The sequence below is a fragment of the Mesoplodon mirus genome (assembly GCF_964341445.2).
Source record: "Mesoplodon mirus genome assembly, chromosome: 15".
Taxonomy (NCBI): Eukaryota; Metazoa; Chordata; class Mammalia; order Artiodactyla; family Ziphiidae; genus Mesoplodon; species Mesoplodon mirus.
Window position 1 is genome coordinate 68,648,296 of NC_138991.1, and position 21,020 is coordinate 68,669,315.

The 21,020-nt window shown below is 53.0% G+C and overlaps 1 protein-coding gene across 5 annotated transcripts in view; it reads right to left on the reverse strand.

Moving 5' to 3' along the window:
- Positions 1-406: 406 nt before the first annotated feature.
- The window catches only part of RALGAPA2 (Ral GTPase activating protein catalytic subunit alpha 2), a 284,049-nt gene continuing 263,435 nt past the window's right edge, over positions 407-21,020 (reverse strand). For 4 of the 5 annotated variants that reach the window (XM_082643726.1, XM_082643727.1, XM_082643724.1 and 1 more), the window contains 2 exons: positions 6,630-6,663; positions 407-3,895 (listed from right to left, as the gene is read on the reverse strand). In XM_082643726.1, coding sequence (XP_082499852.1) covers positions 6,656-6,663 — 8 coding nt within the window. In that variant the 3' untranslated portion in view covers positions 407-3,895; positions 6,630-6,655. The remainder of the gene's footprint in view (positions 3,896-6,629; positions 6,664-21,020) is intronic. The other variant, XM_082643725.1, reaches the window with a different exon arrangement.

The window sequence follows — 21,020 nt, forward strand, 5'->3', positions numbered from 1 at the left end:
AGACAAACCCTCAAAGCTGGCCTCTTGCTCAGCAGGGTCAGGGACTCCAGACCTCTGGAAGGGTGGCTGGTGCAGAGGCTGTCCTGGAGAGATAGGAGCCCAGGCCGGGGGCTCACTGTGGGCTTTGATACACACCTGGCTATTTAATCACGAAAACAGGAGGGACTTGGATATAGGAGATCAATGATGCTTGGTCTTGGCATTCCAGGGTATGAACTGAGAGGTCAATTTTCACATGAATACATTGGCAAACCCCCCTGTATCCATACTGGCTACCATTTTGGATACGTATTAAGGCTTTGGTTCAAAAAATGCTTTTGAACAACGTCGTCTGATAAAAATGTAAACCATCTTTTGTTAGATGCCAGGATAAACTTTATTTTCCTACAAACTATAATGGAAATAAGAGAAACATGTGGCACATGAGTACTGCGTTTCTACTTTATTAAGTCGTCACAGTAAATCAGAATTAAAGGGCAAACTGGAGAGTCAGGTAGTGGCCATCGGTGAGCCGTGTGCTTCTCCAGGCGAGGGGCACCCCTTGCCACGGGGCACCATGCCTGCCAAGTGGGTTACAGGCAAAGTCTACACCGATGGAGGTATCAGCCCGGATGTGGAGCATCAGGAAAATTAAATAACAAGAGACAGCAAGATAGAAATCAAATGACAGCCTATAACTTAATTTACCACGTTTATCAAATTTCATCCTCATTCACATGTACTAAATATTGTAGACCTGAAAACATAAGAAAACATTCACTTAATGTGTATGTCATACACAGGTACTGAGCGCAACTGAAACATGGCTGTTTCCTGCTGAATTTCCCTTCGGATGTGGACATTCCCCTTCAGTAGCTATGAAGGTAGCACAGTGACATCTACGACATCACAGTAAACAGGAAAGCATCCTTCAAACCTCCAGATGATACAGGTATGACAGTAAGTGAAGCATGGGTGGTCACACCTGAGGAAGGTCAGGAAGACATGATTTGCATTGTCTACTGATCCACATGATCTTGTTGGTAAGGCTAAGGTCCCATAAGCCAGACTCTCTCACAGGGTCAAGGCTGAAACCCCCTCCTTCCCAGTGGCCGTTGGAAACTGCAGCCTTAACTGCAGGAAGACGCTGTGACAGTTGCTTACCCGAGCTACAAGTCCTCACTGCTCTCTACTTAAGGCTTTACCACTTAAAATGTCATCATTTTGTGGAATGACTATTTTTTTAAGTACAAAAACCTACTCAGTGAGACTATAGAACAACATCTTTGCTTCAGATGGAAATCAGCGTGCAGAGAAGTGAGGGGACTGGCCTGGCCCTGCCTGGAAGCCAGCAAGTCTTATCTATTTTGGGCCACTTAGGGCCACTTTTGTTTACAGATGGCTGACCTACTGATGTGACGAGTCAGCACTGTGACTCAGGTGGGGTCCCCACCGGATGAGTGATCCTCGGCAATTTTGCTGAAAGGCATTTATTACAGAAGCTCAATATTTGCTTTGCTAAGTGAAAAAAAAAAAAACTTGATCATTTCAATTTTCCACCCCAAATAACAAGAACGATTCAAGTGCATATGGGTGTAAGCAAAACTGGTCGCTAGAGTTCCTGTCTCCCCGTTTTCCACATCTCCAAACCAAAGCTGTCACTGCTAAGAGCCATAAACCTTCTGGCTGTCTTCTAGGGTCACGGGGCTGCCAAAAATCATTAGGGATTATAGGAAGGTCTACCTATTTGCTACCTACAACCGGATTTCCCACTCCAGGTCAGGACTGGTTCCTGGAGATGAAATGGAATCATGGTGCAGGAGTCCGGGGCGGGTGGGTGGTTCAATACGATTCTGAATCCTGACACTGACTAAATCCAAGAATTCTGCCACAGGGGTATTCCAGAGCCTGAAGGTGACACATTCTCCCAGAAGCTAGAGCTTACGTGGCACTTGGGAGCCCAGGAACATGTGATGCCCTACCCGCAGGAACGAGGTGCCACGTGGAGCCGCGGCAAGAGTGCTGAGTCCAGAGCCGCGTGGGCCAAAGCGCACCAAGCAGACAGCCCACGTCACTTACGGTTGGGGAGGGGGTGCCCGGGAAGATAAGAATCGTGACAGCTGCTAACACAGCAGAAAAGCCTGTCACTTCCAGTCACCCTTTATGTTGCCACTAAGCCCCCAATAAAGCAACAAATCGACCCCGTTGACAGGCCAGCCCGGAGCGCGGCTTCTGTTTGGGCTGAAGCTGGTTCTCTCGGGTCCCAGCAGTGCTCGAGCTGCCCCTTTCTGTGGGCCGGGCCTCAAGTCTACCTGCAATCCTCTGTAAAACAGATGAACAAGCTCCCTCGAGAATTAGAAGTCCCTTCCTTCCAGGAAAGTCTTCCTCCGCTGTCCCCACACCAAGGCTGGCTCCTGGGTCTGCCCACCTCTCCTGCCAACGTCGGTACCAGCCCAGCCACCTGGACCTGGGTGGTCAGGGAAAACGGCAGCTCTGCGGGAGAGTGGGCTCAGCAGGAAGGTGGCCAAGGTAGGCTGGGGGTGTGCACAGCGGGGGCAAGGGTGGAGGGGCGGAGGGCAGGGGAGGGCGGGGAAGCACCTGCACGGAGACCTTTCCAAGCCCTTAGCTGGCAGCTCCCCTGTTGAGCCCTGGGCTTACTCCGCAGATGGCCCGAGGGCCTGGATGACTAGCAGAGGGCCTGCACCCAACACGATGACCCCAGCAAGAGCGCCCGGCAAGCACACACGGAAGGTGGGGCTTTCTTTCTTTTTTTTTTTTAAAAAAAGATGCAACAGGCCTTCCTTGGGGAGGCAAATGGGTACAAAGTAGGGATCACACACCCTCTGCTCGGGATCTGTCACCCTAAAGCTCTGTGTGTCAGGAAACGTGTGTGAGGGCCCTGCCGGCAGGGTGTGAGGCCCCTGCCGGCAGGGCGCCACAGGGCAAAGCCTTTGGAGGTGCCTGAGAGGGAGCTTTGCAGGAACAGGACCCTGTGTTTCTAGAATCATGTGAGCACTCTGTGATAGAAGCTTCACTGTCATCACCTGGAGGGCCTCCAGCAGGGCCGGGGGCAGGCAACCTCTCCCCAGTAAGCGGGCATCAGGAACCAGATGGAATACACACAGCAACATAGGTAAAACTTCTCCCGGGCTCGAGACTCTAGGGAAAGCCAATTTCCATGATGATGAAATTTTGGACTAACCATAAATCCTAACAGAAGAATGAGCAAAATCAAGGCAGGGAACATTCCTCCAACAACCTGAGAGGCATTTGGCCGGCCCCTCGGTGAGACATGATGGGTTTATAAATGACCGGGGGACAGAGGCACCTGCCCCCCGCCCTCCCGGAAAGCCCGGAACCTTCTCCTTTTTCCTCTGCTAGGGCAGCCCCACCGGCGCCGCGTGACAGTGCGCCAGTCTCTGGTTGTTGGCGACTTTTTCTTTTCTTCTTTCGAAGCCCAAGGTTCCTGAGATGCCACCGCCTAGTTTGAAAGTCCGATTCACAGCATTTCGGTGGGATTCCTCTTCAACTTCAGAAGACGGTGAACGGGGAGACCGGCTGAGGGCACCAGCAGGGTAGCTATGTTCCTGGAGTCTGGGTTTGGGGATTCGGGTGGGGAAGTGGGGGACTCTCAACCGTCTCCCCCTCCCCGAGAGGCGCCGTGCAGGAGGCTCAGCCTGGCGGCCAGGGCCCTGGAAGGAAGCAGAGGGAGGCCCACGTGGGCACAGGTTGGAGGGAGGATGTGCCACGGCCCCTGGAAGAGGGCTGGACCCCCGCCCGGAGCTGTGTGTGCAGGGGTGTTTGCTGAATGAACCCACAGACCAAGGTCTTTCTTTCCAGCCTTTGCTCTGGACTTTCCTGCAGCATAAAAGGAGCTATGACTCTTTTTGAAATTCACTGGGTCTTACCGTCCAATCTGCAATAAAGAATGAAGAGAAAAGGCACTGATGACAGTGCGGGGAACGGGGGGAGCCAAAGGAGAAGCACTGCCCAGAGTCGATGAAAGAGCAAGAAAAACTTCAGGGGTAGCTTGTGGATCAGTCGGTGTTATTATTTACACGGATCTACATGCTGATACTTTACACCAGGAGTTACAACTCGATTATTCCCCAAGGGGTCTGAGACAGGAGGTCAGGACTAATTGAATGCGTCCAGAAGTGCCTACAGCTGTTTAGCTCCAGAGGGAAAAAGGAATGAAGCTGAAGCCTGCACGCCCGCCGCGCCCCGTCCCCAGGGCTGCTCGGAGGAACCCAGACGCCCGCTGATGCAACACCGGGCCGCTGTTGCTGAGGCAGGTCCCCTGGGCAGTGCTTCGAGGGAGGACCGTGTCGTCACCCTCTTAATAACCTATTTTTAAACCCTGCTGGGCTGCGCCCCAGCTTCCTCAAAAGCAGGCTTTCTAACCTTCTCCCGACATCCTTCACTTCTGGGGCTTTGGCTTCTGCCATTTCTATCATTACTGGCCTTTGAAATTAATGTACGCAGTGACCTTATTCACAGCATCTTCTGTCATTTTCGGACCTGACCTCATTGTTTCCACGGACAGCCTCTGGAATCAATACCTGCAAACGCGCCTGGACCCAAGGAGACCACCTTCCCCGGTGCTGTTCCGAAATTCAGCTTTAAGGTCCCCCAGCCCGGGCTTCTGTCTCCCCACTCTGGTCCCAGGAAGGTTGCGGCAGAGAGAAGAGTTGTGGGTCTCTCTCCTGCTGTTTTCGTCTTTGAAAACAGGCTGCTTTCGCTGCAGAGCTGTACTGCCATCCGAGGCGGAGACGGTGTTGGTTACATCGCCCCATCACCCCGGAGCCAGGGGTGGGCATCGCATCAGCATGTAGTCCAGGGGAGTGGGCCGCAGGGCGAACAGCCCTGACTGAATCCCAGGTACGATTCTAGTTTGAATACCTTCACTCCGAATTGTGTGAGACTTCACGTTATTAACTAGGCACAACCCCACCCACTTTGTAATCAGATCGATTGGGAGAGGGACACCCCTTCCCCCCAAAAAGCAAGTAAATGAAAGAGATAAAGTGATGCTCAGAGACCTGATATTAAGTGAGAGTACTTCTGGACCAGAAGGGAAACATTTAACCCTCCACCCCTACCAGGGAGGCAGGAGGGGGCCCCTCTCGGTCCTGCACTGCGGCGTGGCGGGTGAGCAGGGTGATGCCGACTTTGACGAGCTGTGAAGCTCTTGCAGCAAAGCGGCCTTCGTGCATCTGAGGGCAGTGGACCCACCACCGGGGGCCCCGGGAAGGTCACGCCCGAGCAGGAGCCTGCCCTGCACGCCCCCGGCATTCCTCCAGTCCCTACCTTTCCGTTGGCCCGTCCCCTGGCTCCTGTCGTGCCCACCGCACCCCGTGATTGATGGGGAGGCGGCAGCTGCGGACCGAGCAGGCCGGCCGCAAAGGGGGCTATTCCACTCCTGGCTGCTGACAGCCGCTGCCCCCGCCTGGCCTTTCCTTGTGCTGGAAGCCGGGGGTCTGTTCAAAGGACACTGGAGCCCCACTTGGCCACCTTTGTGGAGGGGCAGGAGGACACGTGTGGCTATGGGGTCCCAGCAGATAAAGGCTTTTGCATGAATCCCCACTGCTGGAGGGGACTGTACAGCTGCTCTGCCTGGCCGACATGGGCATCTGGGCTTTGTAGCTCGTGTCGCCCTGGGGGATGGCCCCAGTGAGCCCGGGGTTGGGGCAATTCCGTGGCTGAGGGGCTAAGAAAGGGCAGCTGGGTTGGAGTGTCAGCCCCCTGTGGCAGTGGCCCTGCCTGCGGAAGGCGGGCGGTGCTTTGGCTAAACCAAGAAATCTAGACCCTAACGTCCCCCTCCACATCTACTCAGGCAGTGATGGCGTCTGTGCTGCGGTTCCACTGTGGGTGACGCGGTTGATAAATGACACCTCGCTCCCTGACCTGCCCCATCATCTTCCTCCTCCTCCTCCTCATCTGGTCTCCCTTCCACCTATGAGCCCATGAGTGGGTACAGCCCAGGCCACGAGAGGCTTTTCTGCAGCACTGCTGCGGGGTATCTGCCATCCATCGGGGCACACAGGAAGGACCTGGACCCCAGACCGGGGCAGAAAGGGGAGGCGCACGGAGGTCACACCTGCCGTGGCTGGCCTGCCCTCTGGGTCCTAAACCACAGCAATCCCGGGGTTCTCCACCCTCTGAGATCCTCCAGCTTTTGTCTGCTCTTCCTTTCCCAGCTGTTCCATTCAGCAGACCCGGGACGACCTGCCCTCCCCAGCCCAGGCCTCGGAGGCCCCATTAAGGCCAGCGGTCAAAGGCCAGCCCGCACGTGCTGCATCTTATTGGCCCATCTCGAGACCCTGCTCCTCCTGGCTCGGCGACAAAAAAGGGGGCGGCCCCGGGTCCACTGGCTCCCCGAGGCCCCGCACACAAAAGGACGGGTGACAAAGACATTTTCTGGGATGGCAGGTGTTGGTGTGGGATTCCACCCGGAGTACAGGGGCCGAAGAAAGGCCAGGCTGGGTTTCCCGGGTGGGCAGGCAGCACAGACACGCAGGGGAGAGCCCCTGTGGAGGAGAGCAGGAGGCAGGAGCCTGTGGGCATCTCAGCGTTGAGTCAGCCACGGAGGGAGGTGGGTTAGTGGATGAGCAGGGTGGTTGGCAAATCCGCTGAAGTGTCGGTCTTACCTTGTACAAATACCGCGCTGAGGCCTTTACGTATCTGAAGGGAAAGAACATAAAATGAAGTGAATGCAAGCCTGGCACACGCACAGCCCAACTTGATATGAGCGCAGTGCTAAAAATACGTTTATTCCTGGGCGGCCTGAGTGTTCTTGCAGTTTCAGAGGTCATTACGAATTGGAAATTCCCCTACAAGTCCCTTGGCAGGACAGAATTCTAGCCGGTGTCACCCAGATAGGTGTGAAACGAAGGTAATGTTAGCTCTCCCAGGATGTGTGACAGATGCTCTTGGGAGCCCCACAGACACTGGGTGGCATTGACCTTGGTATCCTGTCCCTGCTGCCTGACGTTTCCTAAATATTTGGTTTAAGATACAGTCAAAGAGAAGAGTTTTCAAGACCAGCAGTTGGAATTCTATGGATGCCTTGAAAAAATAACTGACACCCTGTAAGTGTACAAGTTTACACATCTCCAAGTTTCATTTTACAGGTTTTGAGTGGTACGCAGTGTGTTTGTTCAGTACGGGTGGCACCTGCGATGTGACAGTCCCCAGGGGGGAAGCACGCAGTGTGCTGTGCAGAGTGTGGCTGCGAAAGGGACCCTGCAGAGGCGACGTCGGACCCTCGCGCACAGAGTAGCAGGACCCCAGCAGTCCTGCCAGACCCCAGAGAGGCTCTGAGCTCTTTCGTGTTTGTGATAGTTTTTCTTAACTACCCCAACTCCCCCCTCACCACGGCCATCCTATCTCCCACGTGGGTTTCCTTAGCAAACGCAGCCTCTTTCCGCGTCAGGTGACAGCTCCTCCCCCTAGCCGCCACAATGCTCCTGAATTCAGTGTCACTAGACCACCATCCTATCTGGACAAAGGACATTTATCAATGACACGGACTGCTGTCTGTCCGGCCGCCGTTGTAAACTTGGATTGTCTGCTGACCTCGCCAGCAAGGCAGGCACGGTGACCAGGGCCAGTTTCTAAGGCGGATGCCGTCGGAGGAGGGACCACCGACAGATCTTAGGTGGGGCTCTCCGGAAGAAATCTGGGCTTCTCTGAAGCTGTACTGTACAATCTATCAATGAAAATTTCACTCCTCCCCACCCCCCAAAGTTATGTGGGGTTGGGAACTTCAGGATAAATAACCGATCGTGATGAGGCACTAGGCTTCTCTGTCTTCCTTGATTTCTAGCCACTGTTAATGGCTCCTTCTTTACACGGTGATCGAGCTCTAGGGGCACAGGAAGTTCTTGGGCAGTGTTGCTTCCTGGCGCTGGACTGGTATGTTTCCGAGGGACCTTTAGACGATGCGATGATCTAGGTTGCCTGTCTTCCCCCAGTGCGCCATGTGCTCCTGGAAGACGGCAATCGTGGGACATCTCTGGGTGGGTCTTCCTCCAGTGGAGGGGCTGGGATTCCCAGGGCTGACCCTCTCCCCACGAAGGGGCTTCTCGGTCCCCCTCCCCTGCAGCCCCTCGGCCCTGGTGATGCTGGGCGTACAGGCACCCGATTGGTGGAAGCAAGCAAACAGATGGTGCGTCTGACAATGGAGGGCTTGTTTGTAATTGCTGATGAGGACAGCCTGCCCCTCTCCCGGTGTGTCCCCAGATGCAGCCCGGTGCGCTGTGCTGGACCAGACAGAACGTCTCGGGAACTGCCAATCCATGGGCGAGTTAAGGAGATGCAAAAACAGAGGCAGTTGGGGGCTGCCGTAATTACTCCATGGGGCTCAAATGTCACTTGCCCTTGACAAACAGACAGTGCTACCAAAGGGCGGGGCCCCTGTGCGTGGCACAGAAGAGCAGGCTGTCAGCTTCCTGACGCCTCCTTGGGGGTCAGCAAGAGGCACCCCACCACCCTGGGCAGTGGTGGAGATACCAGAAGAGACCACGGTGCTTGGAGCTGCGTGATGCCCAGGGGCATGAGAGACACCAACCCTAATGATTTCATCAACCAGGTGCCTGGTATGTGCCAGGTACTGTTCTAGGCTCCAGGTGACAGTGGTGAACAGAGCAGATGAAACCCCTGCCTTTGGAAGCTTTGGCGGCAAAGTTAACGGCACGCCATTGGGGGGCAAAAATATCTTACTCTTTATTTGTATAAAGCGCAGATAGAAGTGCAGAGAATATACAGGTAAACGGTATTTCTGTGGTGTTTCATGGGAGGAGACAAATTAGGAAGTAAAAATGTCTTAGAAGCCTCCCTGGTGCGGCAGGAAGAATAAAAGGTGGAGAGACACCGACTGTATGGGTTAATATGCATCTTAAATTCAGAGTTTTCTTACACGTGAGTGGTGCCGGGAATCAGGAGTCGGCCCCGCTCACATCTGAGAGCAGCTGAGGGAGACGCCCCTGGGGAGACCCTTCGGGGGTAACCTGGATGCCAGCGGGCCAACTGCGGTCACTCAGCGGCTCAGACACAGAGCGGGCATCTGGAGACTCCAGAAGTCACTTTTAGAGAAAGATGTCCTACTTCTTGGGCCTTGTGAGACTCCTTTGACACCTGGATATCCACAAGGGTTTCCAGAGACACAGGTAGCCACCGTCTTGGTTGGAGATTTGCTGTGCTCTACGCAGCTCTGTCGGAGGCTTTCCGAGAACCGGTGGGCCTTTCTGTGGCCTGTTTCCTCTGGCTGTACTCACCGGAGAGCAAAAGAGCAAGGATTTGCACCAGGCGTCTTATCTCCGAGGCAAGGCTGCCGTCCAGGACCGTCCCCTGGGATAACGCTGGGCAGGGTCAGAGAAGCAAAGTGGCTGCTCTCCCTGGGTCCTTGTTACTGAGCCGTCAGGGTGGGAAATGATGAGCTGGTTGAGGATAATTAGCGAAGGGAATGGTTTTGAGAGCTGCCATGGTGAGGGAGAGAAACAGTGGGCTGGGGCTCCAGCTTTAGGCGAGCGCTAAATACCCTCCCAGCAGGACGGCGGACTGAGCAGGAGATCAGAGAGCTGTCTGGGCTATTCAGGCCCCTTGGAATGGCTCTGAGGACCAGGAACAGGTGCAGCAGTAGACGGGGTAAGCCTGCACACTCAACACTGGCAACCCAGGGCCAGTGGGCACTAGCCAGCCTAATTACCACTTCCAAATGGCCCAAGGATGGCTTCCAGAATTTCCAACCCAGCAGAAGGGGCTGTGTCCTGGCCCCGGACCTGGCTCTGGGCTCGGCTTCCTCTTTTTGGTCGTTGGTCTGGCCCATCAACTTGGGTTCTGAAGCAGAAAGCTAGGGCAGCTGGACCGAGAGACAGACGGGCAGAGAAAGTGCGTGCGTTGTGCCCACCCGTGTGGGGGCCTGGCCAGCGGGTGGAACGTTCTTGAAAACGCCTGTCTGGCATTGTTCTCTCCCCCTTCCATGACTATAATGTACATTTATGCATCTATGACTGAATTTAACTAAACATTGAGAATTAATGTCTTGTGAGGCCCTCGTGGAGAAAGATGTTTCCAGACCCTCCTGCTAGCTCAGGGAGCGTGAACACGGAGATCTCAGTCCATCCCGGCCATGGAGAGACTGCTCATTTTACCAGATTGAATTATTCACATCTCAAAATGGAAAAACAGTACAGAAATGTTCATAGCAGCAATATTCACAATAGCTAAAAAGTGGAAATAGCCCAGATGTCCGCCACATGATGAATGGAACCAAAGTGTGGTCTGCCCTTACAATGGGATATTATTTAGCAACAAAAACATGTAAAATACTGATACAGGCTACAATGTGGAAGACTCTTGAGGACATGCTAAGTGAAAGAAGCCAGTCAGTAAAGACCACGTATCGTCTGATTCCATGTACACGAAATGCCCAGAGTAGCCAGATCCAGACAGACAGAAAGTGGACTAGTGGTTGCTTAGGGCTGGGGGTGGGGGGAATGGGGATTGACTACTAGTGGGTTTATGTTTTTGTTTTTCAGGAGGGATAAAAAGGTTCTAAAATTAGATGGTGGCGATGCTTGCACAACTTTGTGAATATACTAAAAACACTGAGTAGCATACTTTAAATGGATGAATTGTATGGTATGCAAATTCTATTTCAATAACGTTGTTTTTCAAAAATGACAAAAAAGAATAGAAGTTGGCCTGGGCACCACTACTGCCAGAGCCTTTCCAAGAGGGAAACGACAGAAGTGGCTCCAAGTTCTAGGGAGGAATCCCCCATGGGACCCAGGGAGGCAAGGGGCCGGGGGCAGCTGTGGGGTTCAGCTGGAGCCCCAGCCAGGGTCCTCCCGAGCCACGCCACATGCCGCGAACCATCCTCAAAGCAGAGCAAACGGCGCTACCCCTCGGGTGACACAGTGCTCTCCCTGCAAGGTTGTCTCCCAGCTTTATTCTAACTTCGTCTGTTTTATAAAAACTCAGGAGTGAGGGCTTCCCTGGTGGCGCAGTGGTTGCGAGTCTGCCTGACGATGCAGGGGACACGGGTTCGTGACCCAGTCTGGGAAGATCCCACATGCCGCGGAGCGGCTGGGCCTGTGTGCCATGGCCGCTGAGCCTGCGTGTCCGGAGCCTGTGCTCCGCAACGGGAGAGGCCACAGCAGTGAGAGGCCCGCGTACCGCAAAAAAACAAAAACAAACAAAGAAAAAACTCAGGAATGGCCTTGGGCGGTGAGGCGGGATTACACCGGGATTCTGTGTGCTACTGGGCACTGGTTTTAAATTCCCCAGTAATCAACAGCTTCAGGAAACACAGCAGTTACGTCTGTGGTGACACGCGGGAGGACACTGAGTTCTCCGTATTGGTCTGAGGAAACAGTAAGGGTGCAGTGGGCTGTCTGGGTCCTACGGAGGATAAAAGCTGTCCTTTGGTCTTCATATGTGAAGGAAGCTGCTTTAGCCCACAGCTGAGATGTTTTCTACACGTGAAGTCTTCCTGCACTGCCCGCTTCTAATGTAGGAATACTTTGGTTAGCTTTCAGTTGGATTTCTCAGTTATCCGTGCCAAAGAGGGGGTGCATTTGCCACCTTACAGCCTGTGTGGACCATAAAGCCTCCGAGATCGTCCTCCCTGCCTGTGGGGAGGAACATTTTGCCTTTGCCTCTAAGGCAGGGCTCCTCCCCGCACCCCGCTTTTCACTTCTGTGAGCGTGTTCCTCACGCAGGGGTCCTTTCGGGGTGGGTGATGAGTCTCGTTTGGGAGAAACTTAAGCCGTGACCCTGGCCTTGACACAACAAAAACCACCCAAGGCTGAGAACAGCTCCAAACTGCCGAAGGGCTCACTCTTGCTCTGCTGAGGGCAGATGGTGGGGAGCATGTGCAGGAAGCTGCAAATCCCCACGGGGATGTAAAGAATTACTGTCCATGGATTGTTCTAGAGACCATTTCTATCAGAAATGCCAGGGAAGCTCACCCCACGTCCCAGCCCTTCTGGGTAACTGGGAGTCATGTTAAGTCTCTCCAGACAATGGAGAGGTACCCACCGTGGTCCTTCATGCAAGCTCGTGGGTTCTGGTGTGAGTCTGGGGGTCTTAAAGGGGTGAGCACAGGTCAGAATCCCGCCCAGTTCCCCTGAAGGAGGGGTGTCACTGTGCTCCCTCCACCTGTGCTGGCTGGGTTAGGGCTGCGTTCCGTGGCACTGGGCTGAGGGGGCTTCTTTGGGGGCCTCTCTTGTGGGCCCACAGTGAAGGTCCGGGGAGAACAGCTTTTGAACCACCCACGTTTACTCCTTAGTCACGCATGCACCATGTGCCTGCTGCGTGCCAGGTGATGAGCATGCATTTTACCTGGCTGGTCTTCCGCTCACCCCTCCTGAGGAATATGCCCCGCAGAAGCCAGAGTGATCTTTTCAAACAAGAATCACAACATGTCATCCACTGTCTCACACCCCCAGGGAGCTGCCAGTCTCACCAGAGGAACAGCTGAGGTCTGTGCCTGGGTTGAGGGCCACTCTGACCATCCTCCTCCTCTTCCGTCCCCACCTCGCTGGGCTGCTCCTCACATGGGCCAGGAGAGCTCCCGTCTCAGGGCCTTTGCTCTTGCTGTTCCCTCTGCCCGGACTGCTTCCCCCAAATTCCAAATGGCTCCCTCTCCCTTGTCTCCCTCAAGGCTTCCCGCAAACGTCACCATCTTGGGGAGGCTGCCACTGCCACCCCATTTCAAGTGCACCCCACCCCTGTTTTATGTGTCCGTAGCACTCCTGGCCCTCCTTCGTGTTTTTCCTCCTTAGCACCCCTCACTATCCCCAATCTTTATGGAATGTGTGTGGAGGCCCCGGCCCCGTGGGGTTTGTGTGACGATCAAGCAGAACTGTTGCCCCATCTACTGAAGCTGCATCAAAGGTGTGCGGGTCCTGGGACCCAAGCTGGACCCGAGAATCTAAATATGGCCTCTAGCAAGTCACCGACTTTGGGTAATGGGATAGAGAGTAGAGTCAGCCTAGTGGCCTGAGAACTCTTATTTCTGGCTGCTTCCTTTCTTCAGTGGTGACCTCTATCCTCCGGGACCCTTGTCCCTGATGCTCCTGGGTCAGCAGACACCCCTGGTCAGGAGTGCCCGGCCTCAGAGAGCCGCATGTCATGCCTGATGTCACGCAGGGCCCTGCTGTTATGTGGCACCGGGCTGCTCCCAGCCTTGGGGACGCAGCTAGGGAGCAGGGTTGCAGGGCTGGGAACACGCCAGCTGCAGCGTCTGCCTGGGCGCACTTCTGCAGCCACGCAAGGCAGTGTGTGCTTCATGGTCCCGCCCAGGATCGGGGCTGCGGGGCAGAACCTTGCCAGAGGGTCCTGGAAGACCCAGTGGCTTCCCTCACCCCCAGGTGACCACACGGATCAGCCGATCCCGCTCAGGAGGAGAGATGCTGGGTGGCCCACGTGGGGGCCCAGGTAGGTGGAGTGTGTCCTGTGCAGCTGGGATTCATATTCTGGAAGTGGTCAGAGGATAGGTTCTGCCTGTTCATTCTCAACACTCTGCACTGATGCTACTAGGTTTCTCAGGTGCCGAGAAATGAATTCTGCCCACGTCAATCTTGTCTGCTTCATGCAATCTTTTTTTTTTTTTAATTTTTTACAAAGTTGACTGGCATGTTTCCCTTTTTTTTTTTTTTTTTTTTTTTTCGGTACGCGGGCCTCTCACTGCTGTGGCCTCCCCAGTTGCGGGGCACAGGCTCCAGACGCGCAGGCTCAGCAGCCATGGCTCACGGGCCCAGCCGCTCCGCAGCATGTGGGATCTTCCCGGACCGGGTCATGAACTCGTGTCCGCTGCATCGGCAGGCGGACTCTCAACCACTGCGCCACCAGGGAAGCCCACATGTTTCCCACTTTAAGGGACTTCTTTAAAGCCTTTCGAGGGACTTTAAAGGCCAATGGGAAAAGAGGAACCAGTTTTTCTCTTTACTATGCTATTCAGAGGTTTATTTCCTGGTTATCATCATATATTCTTCAGGAAAAGGAGGGTATCAAATATTCTTCCTTTTTTTCTTCAGCTGTCTGCAACGTTACTAAGAGAGGTCCCATTTGGCCTCTTCTTTGGTTGTTGCTAAATAGAAATTCAGGCAAAACCATCGAGGCTTCCAGGAACCCACGCTGACAGCCGAGGCTGTCTGTGTTCCACCTGCTACAACCTTCTGGAGGTGAGGGCCCCAGCCATGGCTCACAAGGCATGTGAACCTGTGGTGTCAGGAGCTCCAGACTCTTCCGAAACAATTTCTCAAGGTTATTTCAAATAAGCTTTAAGAGTTTTTTCCAAAAACTGTCTGTGAGAAAAATTCTTGGTACCTACCGGCCATCTCCTGGCAACTGCTGTGTGTCCCCGGGGCCGTATTTAACAGTGAGGCAGGAGGAGGGTGCCATTCGCACTTAAAACCCTGCAAGACTGAGAAACCAGGGCAAACCTAAGGTAGCATTTCACAGAAAAAGTAGCAGCTTCAAGTTCTTCCAAAGGAACACATTAAATGTCATGTCGATACTCTGGAATGAATCGTCTCAGGTCCCGCCTTTTCCCGGGAACCTGGGACCAGCCTCCGTGCCTGCCTGCCCGGGGCAGGAGGGTCCCCCCGCTGCCTCTGAAGGACTGGTTTCTTCCTCTCTGCATCTCATTCTCTTGTCCACGGGCCTTCCAGTTCTCAGAGTCCCCATCTCAGCCAGCGTGGGAAACTTACAGGCTGACCAGCAGGACGCTGAGTGGGACAACTGACACACATCAGGCAAGTTTCCATTCTCTCCAGGCTCACGAAGCAGATGGCAAGGCCGGCTCAGGGAAGTCTCAACAACGGACCCAAACCACTGACTAAATGTCTTTTTTTTTTTTTTTTTTTTGATAAACCTTTGTGACATGTAGTTGTGGTTTGGAGCTAACTGATCTGCGCTTATTAATAAGTAGCCAATTTTGGTGATTCATGAGTGTCTGCTTTTCCCTAACAAGAGTTCAAGCTCCAGGAGGGAAGGGGAGAGACAGGGTGCAGGGTCTCCAGAGCCCTCTGTGCTCCCCTGAAACGCCCAGCAGAGTCCTGCTCAGGGGCGGCTGCGAGACGGTAACATTGTTTTCTATCCGATCAAGTGGAGCAGATGTTTGTCTCATCTCTTGCTTCCCTCTTCCGGAGCTGACACCAGGGAGAGTAAAGCAGTTTTAGAGAGAGGGGGTGGCGCAGTGGCTGAGAATCTGCCAGCTAATGCAGCGGACATGGGTTCGAGCCCTGGTCTGGGAGGATCCCACATGCCGCGGATCAACTAGGCCCGTGAGCCACAACTACTGAGCCTGCGCGTCTGGAGCCTGTGCTCCGCAACAAGAGAGGCCGCGATAGTGAGAGGCCCGTGCACCGCCATGAAGAGTGGCCCCTGCTTGCCACAACTAGAGAAAGCCCTCGCACAGAAACGAAGACCCAACACAGCAAAAATAAATAAATTAATTAATAAACTCCTACCCCCAACATCTTCTTAAAAATATATATATATATATATCCACAGGATGTTTCAAATCACAGCCCGGATGTCTCTCTACACTTCAGATCCATTTATTCAAAAAAAAAAAAAAAAAAAGAAGTTTTAGAGGAAAAAGGGATGAATAAGCACGAGGCAAAATGTGGTGCAAAAACAGGGTAGTCGAAAATTCTCTTTAAAACCCTCAATATCAAGACAGGAATAAAGACACAGACCTACTAGAGAATGGACTTGAGGATATGGGGAGGGGGAAGGGTAAGCTGGCACAAAGTGAGAGAGTGGCATGGACATATATACACTACCAAATGTAAAATAGATAGCTAGTGGGAAGCAGCTGCATAGCACAGGGAGATCAGCTCGGTGCTTTGTGACCGCCTGGAGGGGTGGGATAGGGAGGGTGGGAGGGAGACGCAAGAGGGAGGAGATATGGGGACATATGTATATGTATAACTGATTCACTTTGTTATAAAGCAGAAACTAACACACCATTGTAAAGCAATTATATTCCAAGAAAGATGTTAAAAAAAAAAAAGAACCCTCAATATCACTTAGGAAAGCATCCTAACCAAGTTTCAGTTATTCCAGCTGCATTACCCAGTCTGTGGAGTAACCAGGCTGCTGGCTGCCCTGACTGCTCCACACCCGGGTTGGGCCCTGGTGCTCTTCACTGGTCCACTTTCACTAGGAGACCAGGAAGGTCGGGGGGAGGAGAATGACAGCCGATTACAGGTGTTTGTCTGGCTCCTGCATCAGGCCTCACACACATCTGTGGTCTAGAGACACCTGGACCCCTTAAAGCAACAGCCAGACTCCATCCTGCCTGCATTTCTACCGCAATCCTGTTGCATATGACATAAGAAAGAAACTTATGCATCATTCTTTAAAGAAATTACAGCCCATTATAGATAGAAGAAACACAAGACAAAGGCTTCCTTCCATGTGCTGAGAAAAATCAAGAAGTGAGATAAGTTAAAGGGAGCTAGACCGAGGATGGAAATATCACTGAATTGTCTTCGTGCGGGACAGTGGTTCTCAGCACTGCTTAGTTTTTAAAAGCAAGTCCCCATGCCCAGACCAAAAAATCCAAATCTCTGGTGGAGGGACTACCTGGATGGTATGGCTTCAAGGGTGACCCAGTGCACAGCTGAGCCAGCACCACCGGGTTCGGGTATGGGATTTTGGGTTAAAAAAATTCCTATGGATGCTTTATCATCTTTCCAAGAAGATACATTTTAAGTTTTTAAAGAAGTGTCCTATGTACAGGGGTCAGGCTGAGCCAACTGGTGACGTGGGAGGGAGGGAGGGGCTGGGTCTCACAGCCCCTGCGGGGTGGTCGGTGGTTCTCAGGCCAGGTGGCAACGCGGCTCAGATGCAGCCCAGCGCGCTGCGGGCAGAGTGGGTGGCCCAGAGCTCATGAACGGACAGCAACATCAGAGAACTTGTATTTGGGGGACACTTGTGGATGGCCTGAGTATAGTTCTGGGCTGTCCTGCTCTGTAGCTGTGGTTCTGACGTCTGGGATGGTCCCCACAGGCAGGATGTTTGGCCAGCATCTCATGGGTAGTGGCCCCGTTTGCACGCACCCCCAAGAGATGGGCCAACGCAGGCGGAGGGGACTCCAGGACAAGGGGAGGAACCAGGAGGCACAAGTGCCACGTGGAAACAGGAGGGAAGAGGGTGGCACAGGATGGAGTGAGGAAAAACCCAGACTGGCGGGGTGGTGAGGGGACCGCCCAGGGGACGTCTGTGGAGGGCTCCTACGTGCCAGGCGCTATCCTCAGCCCCTTACACATACTAACTTGCTGAGCCTTACGAATGCCCTTCAGTTCGTATTATTGGGTACTGTGTAGAAGGTACTGCTGTTAGACCCATTTTACAGAATTGGACTACGGGCTGCAGAGCAACATGAACTTGACCGAGGCCACAGGCTGCACAAAGAGGACATCAGAGCCTGGCCCTCTGATAGGACACATCCCCCTTGCAGCTGGGGAGGCTGGCTCCAGGCTAGAACTGGAAGGTTCTGGCCAGTGTTGAGCAATGGGTCGGGGGACAGGAAGACAGTGGGATCTGAGGCTGGAGCAAGGGCAGGCCAGGCCGCACTGTATCCAGCACCAAGGGAGGAAAATACAAACCCCGGGACACGAAGGTTGGCCCGAGGCTTGCTGACGGCTCCGCCTTCTCCCTCCACTCCAGTATTCGGGGCCCGGATCCTGCTGTGTTCCTAGCACCCCCAGAACGTTGAAGCCCCTCGCGGCCTTGGGACGGCCCCCTGGAGCCCTGGAGCTTGACCTACCCGGGCACCTGGGAGCATCTGATGTGCGTCTGTTGACTATATGAAGTCGGGGTGTACTCTGGGTTTCAGTTCCCTGATCTGTTCGATGTGGTCAGTTAGAAGGATTCTGTAGCTACAGCTGCTAGGTGACCCCACAGACCTTCACGGTCCCATGGGCGTACTGGCCAACAAACGCAGAAACTGCCACCGTGACAGGAACGAGCAGAACCCACAGCATCACAGAGCATGCGCTGGGAGCCCCAGTTCCTGCGGTCCTGTCAACGTCTTTCCCAAACCCCACTCTTATCTCATGAAGACTTCTTGAAGGACCACAAAGAGGGAGAAATAGCTTTCCCCAGCAGACTCGGTTCCAAAAGACACTGAGACAGTGTTCGCTTCTCTACTCCCAGAGAGGCTGCACAGGTTGTTTAAACTGAAAAACTCCCTTCTCACTGGCTGGTCAGGAGCTCTATGACCAAGGTCAACAACAACCAGTGTTAGGTGACAAACTACCCAGGGCAGCGGGGGCTGAGGGAAACGGTCACCCTCTGAGCCTGGGATGCTGTCCTGACACATTGACCTCACAGCGAGGAGAAGAGGGTGGAGGGGCTGAGGTTGGTGCCCCGGGTCGTTCCTCATTGGTGGTGCAGCTTATCAGAATGTGAGGGGCTGGACGTGGGGTCTCCTGAAGCCCCTTCTAGCTTCACGGTCTACGATGCTCTTGGCTGGTTTCAGCAAATTTATGAGGAAGGTGAATACATAAGAAGTGCCATCCAGCAAAACCTTATTCAGACCGCTTTTGCAGGGAGGGAGGGAGGGAGGGAAAGAGGGGGACACATCGAATGAATCTGTGAAGTGACCACCCTCATCGAACAGGGAAATCCTTTCATCTTTGGGGGTTTAGAGTTAGTTCCACCTTGTGCTGTTTCTGCCGACTGACTTGATGGCTTACCGCCCAGCAAATGGCCGTGACGGGGTCACTGCAGAAGGGCTAGGACACCTGCCATCGGGGTTCTTAGCAAGTGAGAGATGGGTGCGGCTTCCTCCTCGAGCCAAAGGCTGGTGGGCTATGTGGCTGTGTAGCATCCACACGCCAGGTTCACTTTGGGGCCAATGTGTAACACATCTGCAGTCTCACGGGGACACTTGCCACCAGAATGACCCAGTGATCCCAGGCAGGATCTTCTGATAGCTTCTGCGAACTTAAAACAGTGATTTTGTTGTAGACAAGTCTGACAAATCTTTTTCATCAGGTAGGTGAGCACAATAAGCCTTTCCAAGAGTGCACCCTCCTGGGCGTGCAGATGCAAGTCTGCCGTTCTTGCACAGTAGCTGCAGCGGTGGCACCAGCCTGACACCGACTCAGGCTAATCTGGTTTAAGCTCCAAATATGACCTACATGAAAAGTGGCAGAGTCTGATGGGGCCTGGTGAGGAGTTTCCTTCCACTTGCTCTAAATCCTGGAGCCTTTACAATCCAGCCCTATTGTGAAGGAGGAATTGCTTCTGACCAGATCTGGAGAAATCAGATGTGTTTATGCAGGGCTAACAAATAAACAAAGATCTGTGCTCCCTCTGCTGGCTCTCGACAGCACCATTAAAGCAGAAAGCCATCTTCAGCAAACGCGGTCAATTCACGTTTCCGGAGAAGGACCCCTCGTTTAACCTGGTTTTAGGCATTCTTTGAGAAAAACCCATCTTGGTCAACTTCTGAGCAAGGTACTTGAAAATGCTTACAATCAGACATCAAAGTACACATGCCAATAGTTCTCCACTCCCAAATTGCTAGCTGTGACTGTAATAGTGATTTGGGGATTCATTTATCAACAGACGTAAGTGGATTCCTCCAAGACTTTAAGGTCCAGACACGATCTTTAAAGCAGTTCTGGAAAAAAAAAATCTCAAGTCCAAGCTAAAGTCCCTCTTCTTTTTGTTTTCTCCTTTAGTTTATAAGAGCAGCTTCCAAAAAGTAAAGATTTGTACTATTTATAGCCTTTCCGATAATGTCAAGCATTAGACTTGATTTTCCAAATCATTAGCATGCAGAAGAATGACCTCATGGTGAACAGATGCACTTGGCTATGAGCTGCAGTGATTACATCAGCCCCTCCCCTTCCAGTTAACTCTTTAAAGGCCTCTCTGCCACCCCCTTGCCTGGAAACATGCTTGAAAACACAAACTTAGTCTCTCACCCCCATGTATCCGTGTATGCGTGTGTGTGTGTGTGTGTGTGTGAAATGCACATATACATACAGGCATAAAACATAGATATGTACTTATATGTGTGTGTGTGTGTGTGTGTGTGTGTGTGTGTGTGTTTACTGCAGCCCGTATTTTATCACTGGTCACCTTTTAGAAATTGCTGGTCAATAAGGAAGGAGTCAAAAGAGATGCAAACTACAGAGCTGGGTGCAAAGTCAGCTCAAGTACCTTTTATGCTCTGGGCATTACCAACATGAGTAATGGGCAGAAGAGATATAGGGCAGGAGGTGTTTAAAGTAACATTTTTCTGACTGGGAAAATAGTTGTTCTGAACCTCTTTTAATAAGCTGAGCGCCCACCTGTTAGCCTAACAATAGAAGATCCTACGTGAGTCCAGATGCCCCTCTGGGCTGCCCTGGGTGACAGGCGGCAGTGCTGAGGTAGGGGAGCCTGGGGAGCAGGGGAGGCATTTCCCAGGGTACAGTGTGGGCCGAACACAGTGTTCAGGCCACTGTCCCTGTGCTTGACCACAGGGCCCTGTTGCAAGGACACAAAGAAGATCTGAGCCCCGAGTTCCTCAGACGGTGCCTGTGAGCGGGGGCCTGAGGCCCTGCTCTGAAGACACCGCTGCCGAGATGGTGTGATCAGATCCTAAGAGCGCTGTGGGAGCTTAAGCCGCTCAGGGTCAATTTTTCCAGCTGGCTTGTCGCTTGGAAGAGCAGACCTCACCTCAATTTCTTAGTTTAAGCTGCCTGGCTCATCTGGGTTTGCCTGTACTTGTCCCACGAAAATAAAACACGGTGAAAAATGTTTTCGTCTGTCGAAGTGGTAACTGACAGGGAACAGGGATTCCTCAAAAGCAAAACTGGTCTGAAAATGAGGATGTGGTTCTGAAAGTGGGCCTGTAAATGGGACAGAAATGTACCCCTCAGATTCCTGGGCAAACCAAGTTCATTTCTAGCTCTTTCCTGATGGTTGTCGTGGGCAGATACACAAAGCGTTGAAAGAGAACATTAAGCCCAGACTTATGATCGCACTCGTGGGTTGGGGCTGTATGCATAGAAAATGTT